General features: G+C 43.9%; 1 protein-coding gene across 1 annotated transcript; it reads right to left on the reverse strand.

The window, feature by feature from the left end:
- Positions 1-1054: 1054 nt before the first annotated feature.
- LOC139473004 (sodium-coupled monocarboxylate transporter 1-like) lies at positions 1055-24264 on the reverse strand. The gene is made up of 15 exons (XM_071255502.1): positions 23402-24264; positions 19505-19570; positions 18468-18519; positions 17595-17662; positions 16030-16184; positions 15531-15671; positions 14793-14922; positions 14051-14139; positions 12983-13107; positions 10313-10383; positions 9476-9562; positions 8201-8421; positions 7145-7245; positions 5489-5598; positions 1055-2124 (listed from the first exon to the last, which is right to left on the reverse strand). Exons 1-15 carry the CDS (start codon positions 23795-23797, stop codon positions 1744-1746), a joined length of 2193 nt encoding a protein of 730 aa, XP_071111603.1. The 5' UTR covers positions 23798-24264; the 3' UTR covers positions 1055-1743.
- Between the last annotated feature and the right edge of the window lie 1322 nt (positions 24265-25586).

Consider the following 25586-nt stretch of genomic DNA (forward strand, 5'->3'; position numbering starts at 1 on the left):
CAATCACGTGACTCATGCGATAATGAAAAATATTCATTGTGGAATAGTATTGTAAGCTCAAACGTAGCCTTCATAAAGATGTTATCAATGTGAGTAGCGTGTATCGGTTTACAGGAGGTGGTCAAACGGAGGCCTGTCCACAAAACGTATCTAGCAGTGTGTACGGCTCTCTGTATCTACGGTTATATACTGGTATCCGTATCTACAAGTGCGTACGGATCGCCGTATCTGATATTGTATTCTGGCCCGTATCTACTATTGCATATGTGTCTCCTTATCTGCACGGAGGAGCACGGGGTGGCCAGTCGTCTAAGGCGCTGCTGTGCAGAGTTGCGTACCTGTGATTGTTGGTTCGAATCCCGGTTCGCCCCAATTATGTTTCTAGGTTTATCAGCACCATACCACCGAAGTGGTAAACGGAAAGAACTGCATCACTTCGGGCTTTCCTCCCACAACAAGCTGACACGCCGCGATATAACTGGGATACTGTTAAAAGCGGCGTTAAACCCAACTCACTCACTCACTCACCAAATGGCTGTTTCTGTTGACAGTTTACACTGTTGACTATTTGTCCAGGAGAGCTACAGTAACGGAACGGAGTTGACAATAAGGCCAAGGAAAGCGTAGGAATCGCGATTCGGCTTGTCCCGGTAAGACACGAGTGGTCACAATTGCCTCGTACGTTTCGCAGATGCTACTCCTAATCTGATATTCTCTCTACGGATGAAAACACAGGTGGCAGCAGATGACGCAGGTTTGAATCATTCGATACTTCACTACAATATGAACTGAGTGAAAACGAACGCAGCGAGCTCGACATACGCAAGTCAGGATATGTAGCATGTGGAGATATGCATCATGTAGAGAGATGCATCATGTCGCGATATGCATCATGTCGCGAGATGTGTCACGATATGCATCATGTCGCGATATGCATCATGTAGAGAGATGCGACATGTCGCGATATGCATCATGTCGAGATATGCATCATGTAGAGAGATGCGACATGTCGCGATATGCATCATGTCGAGAAAAAACATGTTTGAGTCAAGTGTACCACCAACAGTTTAATTGCAATCAGGATTTTTCTACAACTAGCTATTCAATACAGACATGTCAAGGCAAGAACCTAGCCTGCTTAACCCGACCGACTGTTGACCGGGTCCCCGTGGCCAATCTAACGGTACATGTCACCGCCAACCGACTGTTGAACCGTGTCCCATGGCCAGTATAACGGTACATGATTTTACCCACCGATTATTGACCCGTGTCTCCATGGCCAGTATAACGGAACATGTCTCCACCCACAGACTTTCGACCCGTGTCTCCATGGCCAGTATAACGGTACATGTCACCACCCACCGACTGTTGACCCGTGTCTCCATGGCCAGTATAACGGTATGTCACCACCCACCGAGTGTTGACACGTGTCCCCCATAGCCAACACAACGGTACATGTTACCACCCACCGACTGTTGACACGTGTCCCCATGGCCAGTATAACGGTACATGTCACCACCCACCGACTGTTGACCCGTGTTCCCGTGGCCAGTATAACGGCGCATCTCACCACCCACAGACTGTTGACGCGTGACCCCATGGCCAGTATAACGGTACTTGTCCCATGGCCACTGTTTCCACAACTATTCAGATTTCCTCCTGTATATGAATCTACAAACGTCTTTATCAGAGTAACAATACTTGCATCAATCCCCCAGGCACAAACAACCTATAAAACACACATCACAATTTCGTCATTGTTTCGACGTATCCATGGGACGGTTGTCTCTTTAGCCTAGGTAGAATACCACTCATTCCAGCATGTAATGTATCTTTTTCAGCAGGCCGAGTGTTCATTTCAGAACCTAGGTTGTTCATTTCAATAATTTCTGACGTATTTTCTCCTTTTTGTTTGACGTTTCCATTTTGATCAGGTGAGCTATGTTTCTTTGGGGTGATAAATGCATCATCGATGACGTCATTAACCATCTCTGTGACGTCGTAGCTATGGACACTCAGTTGACTTGCTATACTGTCGTCGTCGTCATCGTCGTTGACCCTCCAAGGCGGCACGTGTCCCGTGTCTTTGAAAATCCAGTCTGTGTTAGACATGTCAATTTCGTCCTGAAATTTAAAAAAAATTATACACTCGCGAATACACTGACACATGGGTCATTCATTCATTCATTCATTCATTCCAAGTGAGTGTAGGGGGTTAAGATAAATGCACGTGTGTGGCTGCTTGTACTCATCCGGGCTTCTGTCTGTTTTATAATGCTAGCCCACTGAGATAACATGCCACAGTTTAACCTAGATACCCCACTCAGACACAGACTCTGGGCTCAAGTGCCCTTGTTATATCCCCTTAATGCTGAGCGCCAGGCAGGGTAATAACAAGTACCAGCGTGTGGGGGTCTTTCGTTGAGACGCGACTAGGGGAACGTACCATCGATCTTCCACTTTCAGGGCAGATGCTCTATCCACTGGACCACGGAGGCGGCACGTGGATGGGAAGTCCAAAGTGACACGGGCCGATTACACAGGTAAGGTGCTGACAGACCGAGGATCATAATCAGAGCGAATCCTGGATTTAAACCCACTAACAGCGGATCCTTGTACAGCAAAGGAACGCAACTCTGTTTAACGAATCGCGACACCCTTGAGCCGCTCCGCTCACCTCAACCCCATAGTTAACCTTGATCAGCATGCAGTAGAATCTTTAATGAAAGTGGCTAGTTTCACTATTCCACGTGATAATCACATTACACAACACAATCTTGCTGCAGTTATGACCCTAATGTAAATTGAATCGCTAATTTCTATTAACCATGAAAAAGAGATTTTGCTAAAGAGATCACAATTTTGTCGTCATTTTGCACGGACTTAATGCGATGGGATCTGGCGTCAAAAGGGTTACTGTAAAATCACGCCACATCATTACTCCATTGCTGCCCCAGGGGGCATGGGTGGCCCACGGGTATCGCCGTAATTTGCAGTGCAGAGTTCCTTCCCTTGGACACACCTGATTTCAACTGCAGTATCCCAACCGACATAAAAATGAAAAAAAAACCTTATTTTTTGCGACCGATCTTAAAAACAATTTCTGATAAAGTCTGTAAAGTTCAATGCACGACGCGGGGCCAGTCGTCTAGGCTGCCGCAATTCGCTGTGCAGAGTTGCGTCCCTTGGACGCGCCAGAAACTTATAATCGTGAGTTCGAATCCTGGTTGGCCCCGATTATATCAACATCATACCCGTGGTCGTGGGTTCCACCGATGTTGTAAACCTCACTGCATTACTTCGGGCTCTCCTCCCACATTAAGCTGACCCGCTGTGGCATGTCTGCGTTAGAACCAATTCACTCACTCACTCACTCACTGCGGCCCGATGTATCATTCGTGAGCGAAACGGATATGGTCACCCCCCAATATATAAGTACTCGTCTAACCCTGTTTATGTGGACAGTGCTGCGTACAAAACAGAAAGCGTGTGTTTAGGGGGATAGGGGGGGGGGGGGGGATGTTGTTGGGGGATTTACCCGCTGCGTTATGATCTGAGGCAACCACCCTTTAAGGTCACGTCAGGTGAACTTTCTAATCAGCCATTCAGCGTCGATGTCTCTAATTTTTTCGGTCCGAGTGAGCGAAAAAGGATTTCTGTACCTCGAAAACAAATATAACCAGGGAGTTCCGAATGCCAATAAATACAGACGCTCTATTATATTGTGAATAGTTTATATACACTGTCGTTTCTAAGGCATGGCATCATGGCCCACTTGCACAAATCGATCTTTGCGCTACAACTATTGCAAGCCTATGTTAAAGCATGGGAGTTACGATCACCTTAGCTCTAAGATCGTTTTGTGCAAATGGGCCCTGGACCCAAAACGGTGTACAGTCGATGGTGTCTTTGTTTTCTGGGGCCAAAGTTTCGGAATTAGGTGGTAATTAAAGAAATGAGGTCGAATCATTTTACAAAGCTGAGCGGTAGTTGGCTCATTAAACCACGGATCCTTAAATTTGAATTGGGGGCTCAAAACCTAGAAGGGTTCAATAAACGGTCCTCAGATCTACACGTAGAGGGGTACGGTATCCGAGTAAAATACATGATTTAATAACTCACACTCAGACTTAACTCGCAGCAAACAAACGTTACATCAACACTTAAACACTGTTAGATGCATCTTCCCCAGGCAAGAGAGTTAACTGACTTTAAAAGTCCAGTTTCCACCCTTGCCCAACTAGGCTGGAACTCCTGGGTTCGATCATAGCGCCACCAGTGGCTGTTACGAGTTATGTCCCTTCTAAGCCTCTACTATGAACCAATCGGATTCCACCCCTGTGTCACTTGCATTCGCTTCAGACAAAACAGTTGCTCCCAGCCAAGACGATATGATCGATAATCAAGGTCCATTATGTGATAAAACGGGTCTTATATTGCGAAATGCATCAGATCACGTGAGCACCTTGATTAAAAACATGAAAAGATATGAAAAATATCTGTTGACAACGAGTTGGCGGTGCACATGCTTTGCAAATCCTGCAATCGACCGAAATCTGCACGACAGTTTACGAACCGGATTTCGAGTTGGTTGCGCGATTTTGATTGGACTATGCATAGACTCTTTAGTCCAGCCAAAATGTAACTCCATAATACCAGCCTAGTTCGGCAAGGGTGGAAACTGGACTTTAATTGTCAGTTAACTCACTTGCCTCGGGAAGATGGGTTAGATGTGAGTGAGTGAATGTTGTTTTACGACATTCAGCAACATTCCAGCTTAACCAAGGCGTCATGTGAAAACAATCAAATCTGAGCGTGGCAAACGTTTCAGTTAAGAATAGACTCCAGACTCCGATTGATAAAGATTGGGCGGTTACAGTGTGTGACCTGTCTGATAGTGTTTCATCGTGCACCATAGGGGCGGTCGGGTAGCCTAGTGGTTAAAGCGTTCGCTCGGCACGCCGAAGATCCGGGTTCGATTCCTGACATGGGTACAATGTGTGAAGCCCATTTCTGGTGTCCCCCGCCGTGATATTGCTGGAATATTGCTAAAAGCGGCATAAAACCATACTCACTCGCTCACTCACTCGTGCACCATATAGCGAATGTCGTCAACCACCGGTATGCATTAGCCGGATTCGGCATGGCTTGAATATCGGTGGATGTGGCGTAAAACAACATTCACTCACTTGTTTCGGGGCGGTGGGGTAGCCTAGTGGTTAAAGCGTTCGCTCATCACGCCGAAGACCCGGCTTCGATTCCCGACATGGGTACAATGTGTGAAGCCCATATCTGGTGTTCTCGACGTGATATTGATGGAATATTGCTAAAAGCGGCGTAAAATCATACTCACTCACTCTTTTCGGTTGAAATCAGAGCTCCACATTTCACAGCGAAAACAATCATACACACATTAAGCATAAGCAAAGCGTTTACCTGGGAGTAAGTTTGAGGGATTCGGGGTAATTTCGGTTTCGAGTGATTCTACCTCTTTCTCCTCCCTGTTGACCTTGACACAGGCCAAGGGGAGATAACAGCATATCCGGTCACATGCTTGATGAATAAAACTTGACGTCACCTTGCTGGGGGTGTTGAAACCTTTCAAGAGAAACATATGTATGTATAAACAACGTATTAATATATTTACCCGGCTCATTTCTTCCTTCTTCTTTCGATCCCATGTCGTAACGTGCACGAACAAAGTTTCCAGCTTTCTATAAAACAACTCACCCAAACACATCCCAACATCACCATGGTCACCATCCAAATAAACATGTCACGCACTGTAACCCCGTGCATAGCGGCTACACGACCTGATCATGAGAATACCCATCAATCTCTTTCTCAGAGCTGAGAGACTAGATGTGCTGTGATGCGGGGATAACAAGAGTTGGTCACGAATGGGGCATATAGTGAGTTGATTTTACACCGCTTTGATATCCGCTTTAATATTCCAGCATTCCGGCGAGGGACACCAGAAATGGGCTTCACACATTGTACTCATGTCGGAAATCAAACCCGGGTCCTCGACGTGACGAGCGAACGCTTTAACCACTAGGTAACCCGACCGCCACGGAGGGCATATAGCATGTGCGATAGGATAAGTATATAAATAGACAATTTATTATACAATTTTATCATTTTAAAACTTCCACACTTATTGCATTTATCTCACAGTTGGAAATCGCCAGGACGACTGATCATACGGAAATGTGGCGGTTCGTCTCGTTATAACACGTTCAACAACTCCATGTTGAAAATGAGGCGAAGCTTCTGTCTGTCTTATTTTCGGGACTAGAAACCCCGGTTTGTAATTATTGTAACCATGGTAACATTGCCCGAATCACGTGATCTGTACATGAAGGTCGCTATGTACGGGGTTAATGTTTGTTTGGGTGGTGACTATGGTGGTGCTGAGTTGTGTTCGGGTGAACTGTTTTTTAGAAGCTGGAAACATTGGTCAAGCACTTTTCGACATAGGATCGAAAGAAGAACAAAGAAATGCACAGTGTGAGATAAGTTTAGGATAAGTTTAGAAATACATTTATATGATTGAAAGAGATTGTGATTTTATTCTATTTTCGAAAGCAGTTGAGCCACACTCATTCGTAGTGATGTCATCCGCAGGTTAAAAGTCATGAAGATATGCCTATTGTTTTTCGGTTTGTTTTGGTTTTCCCTTTAGTTGTAAACCTCTAAGACTTGCATCACTTCGGGCTTTCCTCCCACATCAAGCTGACACGCAGTGATTTAACTGAAATACTGTTCAAAGCGGCGTTAGGCAAAACATTCTCTCACTCTCTCACCGCCTCCGTGGTCTAGTGGTAGAGCCGCGTCATACCAAAAGACGTTAAAAGATGGTGTTTGTTGTTACCCTGTCTGGCGCTCGGCAAGAAGAGGCTAAAACAAGGACTGGTCGGCTCAGTATCAGTATACTGTGTCTGAGTGGGGTATTCATGTTAAACTGCGGCATGGTATCCCAGTGAGCTAGCACTATAAATCGGCATCAGTCCGGACTAGTACAAGCAGCCACACAAACACACACACGTACATGCACGTCGCTATATAAGTGCAATAATCTTGGACGCGACGTTAAACCCCACTTCACCTCACCTCTCACTCTCTCACTCAACATGAACGTCACCTGTACACGGGGACGTGATGAATGTCACGAGGACCCCGGTGAGGACGGATATGAGGACAGCGTACAGCGCGTACCACAGATAGGACAGGTGGTAGATCCAGCTGAAATATACACCAAGGGTGTCAAACATTCACCGAAGTATCGATGTATCGCGGTGAGGTGAAATGGGGTTTAACGTCGCGTCCAACATTATTGCACTTATATAGCGTGGTCTAGTAGTGGAGCGTCTGCGCGGAGAGTGGAAGGTCGGGGATTCGATCCCCGGCCGCGTCATATTAAAAGACGTTTTAAGATGGTACTTGTAGTTACCCTGCCTGGTGTTCGGCATTAAGGGACTTAAACAAGGACTGGTCGGCTGGGAGTCGGTATACTGTGTCTGAGTGGGGTATTCATGTTACACTGTGGCATGGTATGTCAGTGGGCTAGCGATAAATATCGGCATTAGTCCGGACTAGTAGAAGGAGCCACACACACATACACACACGTGCCTGCATATCGCTATATATAAGTGCAATGACCTGAACGCGACGTTTTACCTCATTTCACCTCACCCCACCTCACCTACATAAGTGCAATAACCTTGAACGCGACGTTATGCCCATTTCACCTCACCTCACCTCACCCCACCTCACCTACATAAGTGCAATAACCTTGAACGCGACGTTAACCCCATTTCACCTCACCCCACCTCACCTCACCTACATAAGTACAATAACCTTGAACGCGACGTTAACCCCATTTCACCTCACCTCACCTCACCTACATAAGTGCAATAACCTTGAACGCGACGTTAACCCCATTTCACCTCACCTCACCTCACCTCACCTCACCTCACCTCACTTACATAAGTGCAATAACCTTGAACGCGACGTTAACCTCACCTCACCTCACCTATATAAGTGCAATAACCTGAACGCGACCTTTTAACTCATTTCCCTTCACCGCATCGGCTCGAAGGTTTGACATGATACACACGTGTCTCGAAGTACGGAAAACTCGACTTGTCAACATGGCCCCCTACTTCAAAGTGTCACTGCAAGAAAACTTCAGTCTTACAAGTCCTCTCCCTTCGGTTCTGTAGAGGGAGCAGCCATTGTAGAATTGAGGATGGACGCTATCTGGTCCTCGCTGATGCTGCAGTTGCGGAGTACGCCAACCCAGTCGTCACAGGCGCTGATGCTGACGTTGCTGACTGAAGGAAAGGGGAGGATGAGCGTGCCCCCCACGCCGGCCCAGAACGCCAGCACCGTGGACAGAATCAACCCACAGAGTGCACCCTGCATAAACAAACAGACTCAATAAAACGGACATCTTTGTCTGTCGATATTCGGAGATTCTCAATTATACACTTCGAGCGTCAGAACAATCTAATTAAAATCAAATCTTTGTTTTTGCTACGCTAAACAAGGACAATTTATTACAGGTCACGTCAGAGTGAGTGAGTGAGTATGGTTTTACGCCGCTTTTAGCAATATTCGAACAATATCACGACGGGGGACACCAGAAATGGGCTTCACACATTGTACCCATGTCGGGAATCGAACCGGGTCTTCGGCGTGACGGGCGAACGCTTTAACCTCAAGGCTACCCCGCCGCCCCAAAACCGGTATAAGTTTACACTAGTACAAACAGCTATTTTTACTTCGATGAGATTCACTTCTGGTTCAGCTATTTTCAGTTTGACTTACTACTGTAATTTTGTACTTAAGTTGGTTATTTGAGACATTCGATACACCCGGTTCGTTTTAACAGAGGTCATATACTGTGAAAAGTTGAACGAATGGGACCCAACCGGTTCCACACAACCAAGAAATCGATTTATTAGATTTCGACACAATGTTTTGGGGGGCAGTTCAAAAGTATTGTGAATGAGTGAGTGAGTGAGTTGGGTTTAACGCCGCTTTTAACAGTATTCCAGTTATATCACGGCGTGTCAGCTTAATGTGGGAGGAAAGCCCGAAGTGATGCAGGTCCTAGACGTTTACCACTTCGGTGAAACCCATGAGCACTGGTACGGTGCTGACCTAGAAACAATCATAGGTTTCTGGCGTGCCCAAGGGACGCAATTCTGCACAGCGAATCGCGGCGCCTTAGACCACTGGGCCACCTGTGCCCCCAGATTTCGACACAAATGTGTTCAACTGTATGTATACATTAAACTACGTTTATAACGAACTGAGGGATATAACGAATTGTTTATATATATGCTGTATATATGCTGAAAGTATGCCCAGAACGATCTTCGGTTATAACGAACTTAAATTAGTAGTCCCTTTGAGTTCGTTATAACCGTAGTATACTGGTTATCCCAGTAAACATAACACGCCTTACCCATGCGTTGATGAAGGGTATGAAGATTCCAGAAACGAACAATCCGAGCAGGGGTCCCCCACTTACTCCGAAGATGCTCAGCACGATCTATGAAGAAAGCACGCACGGAATTATGAAATGGCAGAAGTATCCAACTAATTACCAAACTAATAAACCTACTGAAGAGACTTGAAGCTGCGGATCTGTAAATCATCTATGTATCTCGTACTCTGTCGGATCCAGAGCGCAAACTCTATTGGGGCTGAGCTGTCGTTTCGCGTGAATTCATACATTCAACTCAATGTTTATTTGACCCGTGAAGATCCGGGATAGAAAAAGTCTTCAGCAACCCATGCTTGCCGTAAGAGGCGACTAATGGATCGGGTGGTCAGGCTCGCTGCATGTCATCGATCCTAATTGCCTGGATTGATGCCCATGATGTCAATTAGTGGATTGTCTGGTCCAGACTCGATTATTTACAGACCGCCGTCATATAGCTAGAATATTGCTGAATGAGGCGCTAAACAACAAACAAACAAACAATGTTTATTTTAGCAGGTCAGCCTCGCTTCATTATACATAAATAAACTGCTGGGAAGAAGAAGGTATACACCAATGTTTGATGGTGGCTAGAATTGAAACAAACAAGAAATGGTTGTCCGATGATGATGTATTTAATACGGGTATGACAGGTGTGTTTTGGACCTTAAGTTTTCAGTGTCACGGCGACCGTTTTCAGCCAAGTAACGTTTTCATAACGTTTGTATTTTAGGGTCAAATACAATTTGCAAGTGTATACTTTCTTTGGCTCGACATTTCAGTATTTAAAATGTCGATGAGCTGTGACACCCCTACTACCTGCAATACGGTTTGTCCAAGAAGACGTGCCAGAAACGCAACGCCAATGACGGCACCGCCAAACACCAACCCTAAAAAACAAACATGGAAACAGGTCAGGGATAAACGCTACCGTCACAGTGTGACAATCGGGACATCAGTCAGTTGAACCTTGGTATATATATGTAACATAGAGCTGTTTTCATAGGGAATCACAAATAACACCTTCATAATGCATGTACAGTAAACTACGGTTATAACGAACACGCTTATAACGAACTGACCGATATATCGTACTTATTTTTTAGTCCCGGCTACTTGTTGTAGTCATGCTGTATATGTACTTATAACGAACTACGGTTATAACGAATTACAATTAGTAATCCCTTTGAGTTCGTTATAACCGTAGTTTACTGTATATCAATATAAACTGGGTGGCAGAAGAAAGTTTAGGTCGAGTTCCATGATCGATAAAAAAAGTAACAAGAAGAGGTTTTTTTATGAATTATAATTCCCATCTAGGGAGGGGTAACAAATGATTGATCAATCACAGTTTGAATGAAATTGTGCAATCACAGGTAATGTAAGCTCAAGGTAAACAATGGTGGGGTAAGAAATTTCATTTTCAAAAGTTGTCTTAAATGTCAACAAAAAATTGTCAGACACACTACAAGTTCATTGTCGACACAGTTGACTTCAATAGCGTGTATGACCTCCAGCTGCCTCAATGCATGCTGTGATACGTCGCCTCATCGATGACGTCAGTCTTCTGATGAAGTGGACTGGAATCCGTTGCTACTCGTCTCTCAGGGCCTGCTGCAATTCTTGTCTGTTGACGGGAGGCTGATGGCGTGCTCTAATCTGTCTGTCAAGATGGTCCTACAGATGTTCAATAGGATTCATATCGAGTGAGTGGGCAGGCCAGGGCAAAACGTCAACGTTCTGCTGGTTTAGAAACTTCCGAGTCAGTCTTGCAGTATGGGGCCTGGCATTGTCGTGTTGAAACAATGTCCCCTGCTGTTGGTTTTGTAAGAACGGAAGCACAACTGGCTGCAACGCTTGGTCTCTGTACTGCACAGCGTTCAGGTTTCCCTGTATAATCACCAAACCAGTCTTCTGATCTCCACAAATACCGCCCCACACCATGACACCTCCCCCGCCGAATGGATGGACCTCTCGAATACACGCCGGAGCCAAACGTCCCCCTCTGCGTCGATAAACTCGTTCTCTGCCGTCATTTCGAAACAAGTTAAACCGACTTTCATCAGCAAACAGCACTCGACGCCAATTTCTCACTTGCCAGCGTCGAACCTGCCTCGCCAATCGCAGTCTCAGGCGTCGATGTTGTGCAGTCAGTACCATTCCTCGGAAAGGACGACACGCTCGGATTCCAGCAGCACGAAGTCGTCGTAGTACAGTACGTTGGCTAATGGGATGTCCCAATGCTGTTGCTGCTGCCGTCGCCGTCACGAATCTGTTTCGCAGGTGAATGAGCCGTATCTGACCGTCTTCCAGTGGTGTTGCCACTGGGGGTCGTCCTGTTCTAGGCCTGTCCCGTGTCCTCCCTGTCTGCCTGTACCGTTGAATCAGCCTTGCAACTGTCAATGGTGTACAACCAAAGCTTCTGTCAATTTGGACCTGTGTTGCCCCCATTTCGGCCATACCGATGTCTCTCTCTCTCTCTCTCTCTCTCTCTCTCTCTCTCTCTCTCTCTCTCTCTCTCTCTCTCTCTCTCTCTCTCTCTCTCTCTCTCTCTCTCTCTCTCTCCCTCCTGTCGTGGCATCTCTTTTGTGTGCTTTCATCACGTGTGGTTATACCCTGCAGACGAAGGCATTTAAAAGCTAACATGCAAATTGCCAACCTCTACTTTCTTCTGCCGCTCAGTTTATATCAATACCTGGAATTGTGTCAGTCATACCACTCAGCGGACACTGTCATATCAATTATATATCAATAAAAATATAAAAACAACAATAAAATGAACTTTTTCATTTTACAAGATTTAACAATAAAGAAGCTTAAGATATTATCTCTTGGCATTCTTTAATAGCTAATGGAACAGAAATTGTTACTGGCTATATTTTTTTTAGAATTTTTTTATCCCCTTTTTCTAACAGATGATTCTAATAAGCCTTGTTGGGCGGTGGGGTAGATCAGTGGTTAAAGTGTTCGCTCGTTATGGAAGGCCAGGGTTCGATTCCGAAATGGGTACAATGTGTGAAGCCCATTTCTGGTGTCCCCTGCCGTGATGTTGCTGGAATATTGCTATACACACTCAATCTAATGGTTAATTTGTTATGATGAAATTATTTTTTGAAAATGTAGATGAAAAAACTCCAGAAAAGCACACCAAACAAAATACAGCGTACATCCGACTAATATCCAAACAAAATCATTTAGGGTATCGCTAAACTGTCTGAGACCTGAACTTAGGACTTTCCTCCAACAATAATCTGACACGCTGTGAAATAACTGAAATACTGCTTATAACAGCGTTATAGCCAACCCACACTCACATATGCCGATACCTTTACGAGCGCTTCCAGTAGCCATGATTTACCACTTTGGAAATCAAAATCAGAAAAAGTTCCGTTTTAAGGCAAATGATTACTACGCCGACCTAGTCGCTAGCCTGTAACACCTGGCACCCCTTCGTATAAATACATGCAGTGACACTGTCAGACTACCAACCTATGACCTTGGCTGTCCTATTCAGGAAGACGGGAGACGGCACCCAGTTCCTGGCCTCCCACACTAGCTTGAGAATATCCTCCAGGAACACAATGGAGAGAGCATTGAGGCCTGACGAGATCGAGCTGTGAACAAGGGAGTCAGACTTTGGTTATATCCATGAAATGAATATGGGGAGTTAACATTTCTAAAGGATAAAGTATTTACAATAGTTTTAATTTGGAGTTTAATTTGTGTGTGTGTTTCTTTTGTGTTTTTTTACTCAATCTTTACTTGTTTTGTTGTTGTTGCTTTTGGGTTGTTTGTGTTATTGTTGTATTGTTTGTTTTGTTTTTTGTTTTGTTTTGTTTTTGCGAGGTGGGAGTGTTTTTATCTTATCCCACGGGCAAGTAGCCATAAATTGCTGAAGCACTCGTAAAATCTCTTGGTTAAATGGTCAATTTCTATTCGAGTCAGTGAATGTATGTTGTTGTTTGCCTCACTGGGCAGTATTTCGGCTTTCACGGCAGTCTGTAGGAACTGGTCTGATGAGCAATTCATTGGATCAGCATCAGTACCCAAGCAGCATCTGACGGAAACAGTTGTAAAATGTACAATTCTGTTCATTCCCATGCCACGCGGCAAGGTGAATGTCATTCTCCTCCATCGACGGTATTCCAACTACGTCAATTCAGCGTGTACATAATCGAGTCTCGGTCAAATAAAGTCGCCCGGGTACACATAACAACCACCCGTCTCCATACTGCAACTTGCATGTTTACCCGTTTATATCCCATAATAATAAGTCTTCAGCAACCTATGCTTGTCATATAACGGGATCGAGTGATGAGGCTCGCTGACTTGGTTGATGCATGTCATCATATCCCATTTGCGTAGATCGATGCTCATGAAATCAATCACTGGATTGTCTGGTCCAGATTCGATAAATTACAGACCGCCGTCAAATAGCTGGAATATTGCCGAGAGCGGAGTTAAACAACAAACAAACAAATAATTTAGTGCGGCATTAGAAAACATGTGGTAGAGATTCGTATTTCCCCGGAATAGCCAAGGGGGGTTTCGTCCTACCTGAGAGACGCGCTAAACAGGCTGGCAACAAACAGTCCGGCCAGGCCAGGTAGAATGGTCAGCTTGTCCATGACCAGGAAAGGTAAGAGCTGAGTGAGGGAGAGTAAAGATGAACGGATGAAGGAGTGAATGAATAGATAAACGAATGAATGGCGGCATCTTCGGCAACCAGGGGTATATTATCCACGTAGTTCCGACTGTGGATCGTGGAGGAAATAGTAAACTTCTCACAAAACTCCCCATTTTTACACACATACATGTTACAAGGGTTTTAGCGACACCTTAGACGACTGGGCCACCCACGCCACCCACCCACCCACCACAGACAGTTGTCTACTGTCATATCAACTTAATTAAACGACCATGCATAAACATACACATCACTATAAATAAAGACAGACTTCTTCTTATGTACAATATATCGAAACTGTATATGTAACATAGACTTAAGATCAGGATAATATCGAAACAGGGCAAAGCATTTGGAACCCATCTCATACTAAATAGTGAGTGAGTGTGGTTTTACGCCGTTTTTAGCACTATTCCAGCAATATCACGGCGGGGACATCAGTAATGGGCTTCACACATTGTACCCATGTGCGGAATCGAACCCGGGTCTTCGGCGTGACGAGCAAACGCTTTAACCACGAGGCTACCCCACCGCCCCGCAATGTCTGTAGAAGAATGTCCGTAGCATCATTGACCTCCTTTGACCTCCATTGACCTCTCTTGACCTACTGACCTGATCCCTGGCCCTGACATGACCTAGGATGTAGGGGTCACAGTCGTGGTAGACGGCGAAGATGACGAGGCCCACGAAGCAGACGAGACAGGATAAGATGAGCGTGGGCGGGATGCTCATGTAGAGGGCCCTGGAACATATCAGAGAGTGAGTGAGTGAGTTTGGTTTGACGCTGCTTTGATCATAAATCAGCTTAATGTCCGGATTGTCCCTAAATGATGCATTTTGGGGTATTATCAATCCTTCGTTGAAACCAACTAGCAAAGGTATGGTGCTGACAAACCACGGATCATCATCAGGTCGAATCAGGAATTGGAACCCACGAGTATAGGATCCTGGTACTCCAAAGGGACACAACTCTGCACATCACATTGCGGTGCGATAGACAACTGGGCTTCACGTTCCCTTTGCACCACTCTGCCAAGAAACGATTACATGTGTGATCACCATGTGTTTTGCATGTGCATTTCAATGAAAAAATGAATTCTAAACCGTTTTACACCAATCCCATTTCACTCAAATCTGAAAGGCTAGCGATTTTATTCCGAGGAACCAACTAAGAGAGTGGCCTGTTCGAGAATGCCCAAATTAAATCTTAAAAAAAAGCGTATCCACTCAAATATTGTTTTTTTTATTTACCTCGGGGGGATAATGATTCTGAAACAAACTGCTGCTGCTACTGTTGCTGCTGCTGTTGTTACGACAGATCTACGCGACAACTGTTAAACTCACACTTACTTTTGCGAATTGCGTATCTTCTTGATGGCCAGGTATCTCTGGATCGTCGTCTGATTGGCTGCATATATTGTCAGCTGACCTACCCAGGAGCCAATGAAGAGCGACCAGACAGAATGGCGCACAGTGGGATCTGGGTCCCAACTATCGAATGAAAAAAAGAGATGCCAGATTTGTACTAAAAAAGTGCGCATTTTAAACCTTTTATATTCATTTACATTTAGATATATTTAAGACATATTCAACATGTTTAAATGTACACACACATATTATATAGTGCCCCTAAGATAAGATGCGGTTAATCTATCGGATGGTAAGACATCCCATTTGCGTAGATAGATGCTCATGAAGTCAATCACTGGGTTGTCTGGTTCAGACTTGATTATTTGCAGGCCGCCGTCATATGGCTGAAGTGCGACATTTAAACACAATCTAATTCACCTATTCTAACCCAGGTCCCAAAGGGGCGACCACAATTGGTCTCGTGACACCAGATACTCACTCAAAGAAGAAGATCCGTCCCTTCTCGTTTGCAATCTGCCACACCCGCTCGACCCCGCCCACCTCCATGGACCCCCGTACAGCCACTGCAACCAGGCCCGCCATCACCACAAGTGTCTGGAAGGTGTCTGTCCATACCACGGCTCGCAGACCACCCTGTCAGACACAGACATAGACACAGATACAGACAAAATTATTTACTTCAGTCTAAAGTTGAGAAAAGTGATATTTTCACTGCAGTGAACATAACACTTGATTTTTCACTGCAGTGAACATAACACTTGATTTTTCCCCGCATTGAACATAACACTTGTTTTTTCAATGCAGTGAACATAACATTTGATTTTTCACTACAGTGAACATAACACTTGATTTCTCACTACAGTGAACATAGCACTTGATTTTTCACTACAGTGAACATAACACTTGATTTCTCACTACAGTGAACATAGCACTTGATTTCTCACTACAGTGAACATAACACTTTGTCGGATCTTTTGACATACAAGAGCCACCTCACCGCAAATTGTCTCCCTTTATCGGAAGTGTCTGACCCGTACCCAAACTGTTGACTTCCCTATTTTGTTAGTTCCACATTGACAAGGAAAAATAACGACAGATGGTCATTTGTGGAGTTAATATCGCTTCTTGCCGTTAGTTATTCTCTTGAAAATGTTTCTTTATAACTGTAAATTTCTCATTTAACTTTTCAATCGAGACCGATCGTTTCGCAAATCGCCATTTTTGTTACTTGACCAGAGTGTATTCCTGCGCTTCCAACTGCGATGTCGTAGATTTTAAGAATATCTATTAGCTGATTTTGTATAGAATGATATCCAAATGTATAATGAATAATTTGCGTGACCTCAAATAGTTTTTTGTTATTTTGCAAACTCGGAACTACTTTTTCAGTCGCAATTACAATGGCTGGTGAAACGTCCCTGCTTATAAGGGAGTGAGACTGCGACTGTGAGGCGCATAAAATAAAACATTATATCTGTATATCTTTCATCACACACACACATACACACACGCTCGCGCGCGAGCGCACACACACACACACACACACACACACACACACACACACACACACACACACACACACACATAAAAGGCGACTAACGGGATCGGCTGACTTAATGGATGCATGTCATCGTATCCCAATCACGTGGATCGATGCTCATGATGTTAATCACTTGATTATCTGGACCAGACTCGATTATTTAAAATCTGCCGTCATACGGCTGGAATATCGCTGAGTGTGGCGTTAAACAACAAACAAACAGAATAATCATGATTGAGTGGGTTTGGTTGCACGCCGCTTTGAACAGTGTCCCAGGTATATCACGGCGTGTCGGCTTGATGTGGGAGGAAATCCCGAAGTGATGCAGACCTCTACACGCGTGTATGGTGCTGACAAACCAATAAACGGCGAACCGGGATTCGAATCAACGACCACAGGTTCCTGGAGTGCCCAAGGGAGGCAACTCTCCGGGCGGACGCTCTACCACCAGACCACGGAGGCGGCCTGGCCATATTCCTCGCGAACCGGGTACATATACTCACCAGCGCTGTATAGAACGTGCACACGATACCAATGATTGCTATACACAGCTCCAGACTCAACCCGGTAACTGGAAGTAAACAGCAGACACATACAGTGACACCCGTTAATCCGGACGAGTCCTGACTCGGTGCAATCGTTTCTAATAATATAAGTCCGAGTTAAAGAGTACAAGTCACTAGGTAAGGAACTATATGCATGATACACCCCAAACAGTGGTTGTCCGGAAAACAAGGTTTCCGGATAAACGAGGTCCTGAATAATGAGGGTTTCGCTTAATCTAACACACTACAAGAGAGCTTTGAATAACATATTTAATTGATTTGGTGATTGATTTTTCCACAGGGGAGAATGTTATCAGTGGAATTATTTTGAGTAATTTTCATTTATAATTTGTATTTCTTGCTGATTGACTAGCTCGTTCCAATATTGTTTATTTGTTTTCGTTGTTCGTGAAGAGATCCATAACGGTTTAGTGTAGTCGTTATAGGACATTCACTCGTTAAAAGATAGAGGGTTTCTCAAATCTCTACGCAAGGTTGGTTTGTTGTTTGGTTTGTTGTTTAACGCCGCACTCAGCAATATTCCAGCTATATGACGGCGGTCTGTAAATAATCGAGTCTGGACCAGACAATCCAGTGATAGATATCATGAGCATCGATCCACGCAATTGGGATCGATGACATGCATCAACCAAGTCAGCGAGCCTGACCACCCGATCCCGTTAGTCGCCTCTTACGACCAGCATAGTCGCCTTTTACGGCAAGCATGGATTGTTGAAGACCCATTCTAACCCGGATCTTCACGGGTCGCTTCACGCAAGGAGGTATCGTATCGGAGTAGAAAATGTTGATGAGACTGGTAAGAAAGCCTACCTGAATTAAGCGCCAGAGATGGAGCATAGAGCACGACCCCCATAAACAGAAGCTGCAACAGACATTTTGTGGACATAAATTATAATAAGAACGCAGTTCTAGTCATAAATATTGATTTTTTATTAAAATAAATATACTGAAAAATTTAAAAACATGTTTTTTCACAATATATATAATTTATATATTTTATGTAGATAGATTTCAAAGGAAATATTTTGAATTTTTTCTCAATATTTGCCATTCTTTCAAATAATCGTGTGTGTGTTTTTCGTCAAGTACATCAAGAGAGAGAGAGAAGGGGAGAGAAAGAGGTCGTCTCCATTTTCATATCTTTGTGAAAATAAATATTTTTAAATCACAGAGAGAGGGCGTCTCCATTTTCATATCTTTGTGAAAAAATCACAGAGCGAGAGAGACACACAGAGAGTCGTCTCCATTTTAATATTTCTGTGAAAATAAATATGTTTAAATCACACAGAGCGTGGTAGAGCGAGACAGACAAAGAAAGAGTCGTCTCCATTTTCATATTTTTGTGAAAATAAGTATGTTTAAATCACACAGAGCGAGAGAGAGAGAGAGAGAGAGAGTCGTCTCCATTTTCATATTTTTGTGAAAATAAATATGTTTAATTCATTGAGAGAGAGAGAGAGAGAGAGAGAGAGAGAGAGAGAGAGTCGTCCCAAAATTTTTTGTGAAATTAAATGTTTAAGTCACAGAGAGAATGAAAGAGAGTCGTCTCCATTTCCATATCTTTGTGTGTGTGTGTGTGTGTGTGAGAGAGAGAGAGAGAGAGAGAGTGTGTGTGTGTGTGTGTATCGTCTCCATTTTCATATTTTTGTGAAAATAAATATGTTTAAATCAGAGAGAGAGAGAGAGAGAGAGTCGTCCCCATTGTCATATATCTTTGTGAAATTAAATGTTTTAAGTCACAGAGAGAATGAAAGAGAGTCGTCTCCATTTTCATATCTTTGTGTGTGTGTGTGAGAGAGAGAGAGAGACAGACAGACAGACAGACAGACAGACTAGGCATACATTACCATGTTGAGCAAGAACAGAAGGGAGGCACACACTCGCACGGCCCGGTTGAAGCGATTTTCTAAATACTGAAATAGACATGGCGGAACGAGTATTAGCAAAAGGAGTGTGTCAACAGCAACGCTAAATGCCCAAGGGGTCATCTCAAAACAAATAGTAGCAAGATCAAAATATAACGGTAGCCCTTGTGATCGATAGAACAAGATTTCCGTCAAACATTTATTTAATATCTATCACTCACAGAAACAATAGACAATCCAATGACAATCAAGTCAGCGAGCCTGACCACCCGATCCCGTTAGACGCCTCTTACGGCAAGCATGGGTTGCTAAAGACCTATTCTAACCCGGATCTTAACGGGGGGGGGGGGGGGGGGGGGGGGGGGGTGTGTGTTAAGTGGGGGAGTTGCGATTGTCTTAGGGGATGCGGTGGGTAACCTAGCGGTCAAAGCGTTCGCTCGTCCCGCCGAAGACCGGGGTCCGATTCCCCACATGGGTACAATATGTGTTGCCAATTTCAGGCCGTGATATTGCTAAACGCGGCGTAAGACCATACTCACTCACTCAATAGTCGCAGTGCTATAAGATCGCTTAGTGGAACTGGCCCCAGGCATTATAACGAATTATTGTTTAACCTCGGTTATTAAACCGCTCTGAATCCCGTCTGAGAACGTCTTTCAATTTCCATCATAAATGCCATTCCCCTTAAGGGCCGGTCGGATAGGTGAGGTGAGGTGAAATGGGGTTTAACGTCGCGTCCAAGATTGTTACACTTATATAGCGACGTGCATGTACGTGTGTGTGTGGCTGCTTGTGCTAGTCCGGACTGATGCCGATTTATAGTGAGATACCATGCCGCAGTTTAACATGAATACCCCACTCAGACACAGTATACTGACTCCGAGCCGACCAGTCCTTGTTTTAGCCCCTTAATGCCGAGCGCCCGACAGGGTAACAACGAGTACCATCTTTTAACGTCTTTTGGTATGACGCGGCCGGGGATCGAACCCCGGGCATTCCGCTCTCTGGGCGGACGCTCTACCACTAGACCACGGAGGCGGTCTCGGTGGGATGGCCTTGTGGTTAAAGCATTGTCTGGACACGCGGAAGACCAGAGTTCGATATTCCACCTGGATACATTATGTTGAACCTATTCGCGGTGAGCTTTTTATTAACTCTAACGTTGCTAACAGGGACAGGAAATTCAACTCATTCAATCACTATCCCAATTCAGCCTGCCGAGAGAATAAGTCCTGCCGGCATATATAATGATTAGTATATACAATAAACTAGGGCTGCAACGATACAGGAAGGTCACGATACGATACGCATCTCGATATTCTGGTCACGATACGATACGTATCTCGATACGCAATGATAAATAAAACAAGATTATAAGAACCACAAGTGTAGCATTTTGGTACTGGTGATTGCTGTTGCAGGATGTTTTTACGTATGGAACAATTTGATCAGTCACCCTAGGGACTTCCCGTGCTACATGTATTTCGATTGCGAAAACCTTATGTTGACATATATTCGCCAAATTGCCACACACATGACTTTTAAGGAGTCAAAGTATGGCATTTTTAATATATGTATCCATTCTCTATCAACTAAAGTTCGTTTCAATACGTCAAAAGCGGTAATCTGACCGTGGTTGCAGTATCTCTTCACACACGATTTCACATAACTTAATGAAAAAAATATTAAATGAAATTTTGAAAATTAATAAAATATATTACAAACACAAGTCCAGATATATAATGAACACGTTTTAATAACAAGATAGTATAGTAATGGTATTTAATTGCGTACTTCAGTTCGGATTTGCTGACAGGTATTTCCGGTGTTATGTGCTTGCGGGGATCAGCTGATAATGTTTTTTGAGATGGGGAAAAACATGTCGGTGTGAAACCTGAGCTTATTAAAAATGTAAGTACGTTTTGGGGAGCCATGCGTTACCGCGCGCTTTAACCAATTTAGCGGTTTATTGAAAGGCACAATAGCGAGGAAACGCTTTACTTGAGATTTGCGTTCCGTATCGTGGCGTATCGATAAATGGGCCCACGTGTATCGTATATCGTATCGTGGGTCAAGTATCGCGATGCATCGGAATATCGGTGTATCGTTTCACCCTTACAATAAACTACGTTTATAACGAACACGCTTATAACGAACTGGCGGTTTAACGAACTGGTTTTGTGGTCCCGGACATTTGCTGTATATATGCTTATAACGAAGCACGGTTATAACGAACTAAAATTTGTGGTCCCTTTGAGTTCGTTATAACCGTAGTTTACTGTATTTTGTATGAATACTGTTATGAAGCATGGCCCGAAGTAACCGTGCACTAGATTATGTTTGAAATAGACAAGCATGGCCGTGTTATCGACATGATAAAGCAACCGACAGGCGAGAATTGTTATCAGAGAAACTGGCGAGTGATTGTACACTACTGTTTATGTTTTCACAATACCTCATTTATGAGGCTTCTTTTGAACTAACTTTACGGATTTTCGTCCGAAATAGAAGAATTTAAAACTGTCGGTCAACTTAAATACTAGGGAATGGAGAACGTTTTTATTTTTAAAGGAAAATCCAAAGGGTTACTTCCTTTCTTGTAATGACCTATTTTCAGGGGTGAGATACTTGTAAATTATTCTATGACAGTCACAAAGTTGCTTCCCTTTTACGCGTCAGGATCAAGTCAACGTGAGTTCGAATCCCAAATATAGACATCGGTCTGTCAGATTGATTTTATCGTCAGTGGGTCGTACATTGAATTACTTAAAGTCTTCGAAGTGAATCACATTGGGATCTGATTCATGATCAAGTTGAAATAACGTTCACACCTCACTCACTCACTAAGTACCGGATAAATACAACCGTATATTGACAGCCGCACAAAATGTGTAGACAATGGAGGTAAGTTGAAACAAAAGCAACCTCTCTCTCCTTATATGACGTGTACGGGAGAACAAGTCGGTCCCTAATCGTGCCAGGATCCTATGAATGTGGGTTCGAATCCCGGTTCGCCCCAATTATGTTTCTAGGTTTGTCAGCACCATACCCGTGCTCGTGGGATTTATCGGTAAACGCTGAAGACCTGCATCACTTCGGGTTTTCCTCCCACATCAAGCTGACGCGATGTAACTGAAGCACTGGTCAAAACGCGTCACAGCAAACTGAAATGTGGTCAACTGAAACAAAATTGTTTAGAAAAACCCGGCCCCTTCTATGGAGTCCTGGTCTATACATGCTGACCAGTGACTGAAAGAGGTAATTGATGATTTCCCCATAAGACAAACATTTGCTGTGCAGAGTTGCATCCCTTACGCGTGCCAGGATTCTATGATGGTTTGTTCGAAGCCCAGACTCGCATTAGTAATGATTCATGGCTTGTGTGGGAATATATCCGTGCCCTTGGACCCTATCAGTGATAAACAGCAAAGACGGGCTTCCTTCTATATTAAAGGTGCAGTTGGGTAGCCTAGTGGTTAAAGCGTTCGCTTGTAACGCCGAAGACCCAGGTTCGATTCCCCACATAGGTACAATGTGTGAAGCCCATTTTTGGTGGCCCCGACGTGATATTACTTTAATATTGCTAAACTGGGCGTAAAACCATACTCACTTACTGACTCCCATAACGGGATCGGGTGGTCAGGCTCGCTGACTTGGTTGATGCATGTCATCGATCCCAATTGCGTGGATAGATGCTCATGATATCAATCACTGGATTGTCTGATCCACACTCGATTATTTACAGACCGCCGTGATATAACTGAAATATTGCTGAGTGCCGCGTGAAACAACAAGAATCAAAACATTAAACTGACAAGTTGTAAGATACTGAAATACTGTTCAAAGCGGCGTTAATCACACTCACTAACTCACTCTCACCTCATAGGCACTTGTAAGGTTGAGCTTGTGGAAAAAGGGCAGGAATACGTGGTTTGTCATGACAGCGGTTGGTATCATTGCCCAAGAAGCGATCCAGAAACTCGTATTGTTGTTATACATCTCCGTGGGAGTCCCAAGCACCGTAATGGCGGACATGAAACTAGCCATCAAGGACATCGCGATTGGAAACACGCCTATGTCCCTACCACCCATCAAAATATCGTCTGATGTGGCCTTTTCAGCAGCCCTTGCTTCGCGAATCATATAAAAGACTCCGATTCCAGCCGAAATCAGCAACATACTCACAAACAACACAATGTCCGGCCACCCAAAACTTCCAATGAGCTCGCCTGGACACAACTCGCAGGCGTTTTTGCAGACGTCGTTTTCGGCCATCTTGAATTTTCACGTCTTGTCTCACCGAATTATTTTCATGTAGAAAATATATCAGTCGATAATCTCAACAGATTATAGACCGATGCTGTTGAAATTAATATGTCGCAACATCGATGTCTTGTCAGAAAGTCTCCTTTTTGCGTGACAGTGGGTGGACAAGCTGTGGCCGCTTCTATTTCATACCGTGTGTGTCATTTCTAAGTCATGTCCAACCCACCTTTGGTCATGTAGTAGATCCCGCCAGCGGTGGACAAGTGATAGCAGTGCCCTGTCAATCACAGACGCAATATAGGTTAAATCTCCAGAATGTTGTTAGTGAAATATACATAATCTTGTCAATTTCACTCACGGGTGTTTCAAACACTGTCGTTAGCATGTTCACCTATACATCCATATCAGCTATGCTGCATCTTGAAATGACCGATGAGACTTGGTTGTCGATTTCAAAATCGAAGCCTTAATACGGAGTTGTGAGTAAAAGCTTGCTTGGGTCACCCGGCCGAGTCATATCTGAAGTATGTTATCTCGCATACGTGCGTCTCCAGATACAATGTCACAGATACAGACAGATTATGAAGGTAAAGCTAACAGACAACCACTGCTGAAATCGGATGGGGGTTTGTCCGACCTGTTGAAAAAGATAACACGGAAATTCAAGGATGTAAATGCAATGGTGTAATAGTTATTTATAAACAGAATTACAGGGGCGTTAAGCTCTGTTCAAATTACACTCCTGGTATGTTTTATTCAAGTTGTACAAAACCAATTCGTTTATCTGGAAATCCGAGCATTATTATGTGTTATGAATTAGCAGTTAATGATTCTCTAATTGCATTGAGACAGCGTCTCAGTTCAAACATGACTCTTGCTCAAGACGTGAGTGAGTGAGTGAGTGAGTGAGTGAGTGAGTGAGTAGAAAATGCATTCAACCTATAACATCTACACGTGCCCTAGTTAGCGTCACACAACTCCAACAAACATTTTCAATAGCATTCCAAGATAATTTATTAGAATCATTTTTGACTTCCTAACACAGACGAAATTTATGCTGAATTTTAAACGTCAATATGACCTTCAATCCTACATGAAATCCATGAAATATTAAGGAATTGAGTCATATTATATAACTGAAATATTGTTAAAACCCAACTCACTCACACATCCAAGCTGAACACAGATTGCTCAGCTTAGGTTTACTGCAGTTTTATACCATTGTAAAACACACTCAAGATTGTTCCAATGAGTTTTGAAAATATTAGCGTTTTTCTGATATAATTATTAACTAAATATAATGGAATTATCATACTGTTTTCATTTACTACAGTATAACTACAAGCAATCAAACCCGGTAGACGTTTGCGTGTCTGACTGAACAGTGACAACTACAGAGCAGGCTGACCCGTAGATCCGGGTTAGAAAAGGTCTTCAGCAACCCGTGCTTGCCGCAATAAGCGTCCACCGTGCCGTAAGAGGCGACTAACGCTGACTTGATTGATGCATGTCATCGTATCCCAATTGCGTGGTGGTGGGATCTAGTGTCTGACATGATTCTTCGTGTGAGGGTGTCAATACCCTGAATTTCTTGTTTCAACAACACCAAAACAATATGAAAGGATGGCTACAGCTTTTTTGTGGCTTTAACTTTATTGCGAGCGTTCAGCTCTGAACTTCAGATTTTCTTAAGTCTACATCTGTATTCTGCCCGAAGTTTTTCCTTGATATGGGCATTCTGGTGTTTGTCCCTAATCTGCATCCCTAAGTACGTATAGGCCTGACCTTCCACGAGATT

Source organism: Haliotis cracherodii, unplaced genomic scaffold (genome assembly GCF_022045235.1).
Source record: "Haliotis cracherodii isolate W230 unplaced genomic scaffold, xgHalCrac1.p SCAF_26, whole genome shotgun sequence".
Lineage (NCBI taxonomy): Eukaryota > Metazoa > Mollusca > Gastropoda > Lepetellida > Haliotidae > Haliotis > Haliotis cracherodii.